This window comes from Apis dorsata, unplaced genomic scaffold, assembly GCF_000469605.1.
Source record: "Apis dorsata unplaced genomic scaffold, Apis dorsata 1.3 scaffold_119, whole genome shotgun sequence".
NCBI classification, from domain to species: domain Eukaryota; kingdom Metazoa; phylum Arthropoda; class Insecta; order Hymenoptera; family Apidae; genus Apis; species Apis dorsata.
In genome coordinates this window covers 143,744-144,926 of record NW_006263413.1, presented here as the reverse complement: position 1 = coordinate 144,926, position 1,183 = coordinate 143,744, and the positions used below count along the sequence as shown (strand labels likewise).

The following is a 1,183-nucleotide window of genomic DNA, read 5'->3' as shown; positions in this document are numbered from 1 at the left end:
TAAGCATATTTCACATTTTAATAAATAATTTTAGTTCAATATTACGTTTCTTCATAAAATGGAAATTAATAGAAAATTTTTTAAAAAATAAAATTTTATCAAATAAATTATTAATTTTTTTTCTATATAAATTTAATATATAAATATTAATATTAATAAAAATTTTAAATTGTAATTTTAATAAAAAAAAATATTTAGAATATTGAAAATAAAAAGAAATGATGCTAGATTTTATTAGAATTTTATTTTATTATACGTATATAATGTCTAATAAAAATTTAAAATTAGCGCCACTTATAATAATAAATTATTCGCCATATTTGATAGACTATTAAATTATAAAGTTTCCATTCTTAAAAAATTGTTTCATTGTAATAAAATTTTATTCTTTTCGGATGGCAATGATATTTAATCGACAAAATTATATAGAGGTCACCTTGAAGTTTTATTTGAATTTGAGTAACATACAAAGTATTTTAGATCTGTTCTTATCTATTTGTTAGTGAATATATTAAAAAATTAAATATGGGAGGAAAATGGTCAACTATGGATCCTTCTGAAGTTCAAGTTCCAGAAATAAATACTTTATTGGAAAGAGATCCATATTTAAAACCTTATGAAAATGAGATTCGCAAGAGGTATTGCATTTTAAAAAATATATAAATATTAATATTAAATAACAAGTTATAATATTAAATAACAAGTTTATTTATAACAAGTTTTATTTAATGAATAATATAATTTATTATAAATGTCTATTTTTAAATCGAATATTTAATATAGAATAAGAATATGGAGTAAATATAAAATAAATTAATATTAAGTTAATTTAGAACTTGTCATTTTTTTATTTTAATTTTTTTTAGGTATGCATTATTTAAAGACTATATAGAAAAATTAGAAACTGGTGATGACAGTTTAGATAAATTTTCAAGAGGTTATGAAATTTATGGAATTCATATAAATGAAGACAATAGTGTTGTTGCAAAAGAATGGGCACCTGGTGCACAGGAATTATTTTTAACAGGAGATTTTAGTAAGTAGGTTAAAGCTATAGATTTCATATAAATAATCTCAATATAATGTCTGTTATCTCTATTTTATTTAATACAATTGTTTATAAATAAGTCTTAATGGTTATTTTTATATATTATATATGACTATATTATATTTATATATATAT

The 1,183-nt window shown here is 18.3% G+C and overlaps 1 protein-coding gene across 2 annotated transcripts in view; it reads left to right on the top strand.

Moving 5' to 3' along the window:
• Positions 1–368: 368 nt before the first annotated feature.
• Positions 369–1,183, top strand: part of LOC102677609 (1,4-alpha-glucan-branching enzyme) — a 15,919-nt gene continuing 15,104 nt past the window's right edge. For both annotated transcript variants that reach the window (XM_006612729.2, XM_006612728.2), the window contains exons 1-2: positions 369–638; positions 867–1,036. In XM_006612729.2, the coding sequence (XP_006612792.1) occupies positions 526–638; positions 867–1,036 (283 nt within the window). In that variant the 5' untranslated portion in view covers positions 369–525. The remainder of the gene's footprint in view (positions 639–866; positions 1,037–1,183) is intronic.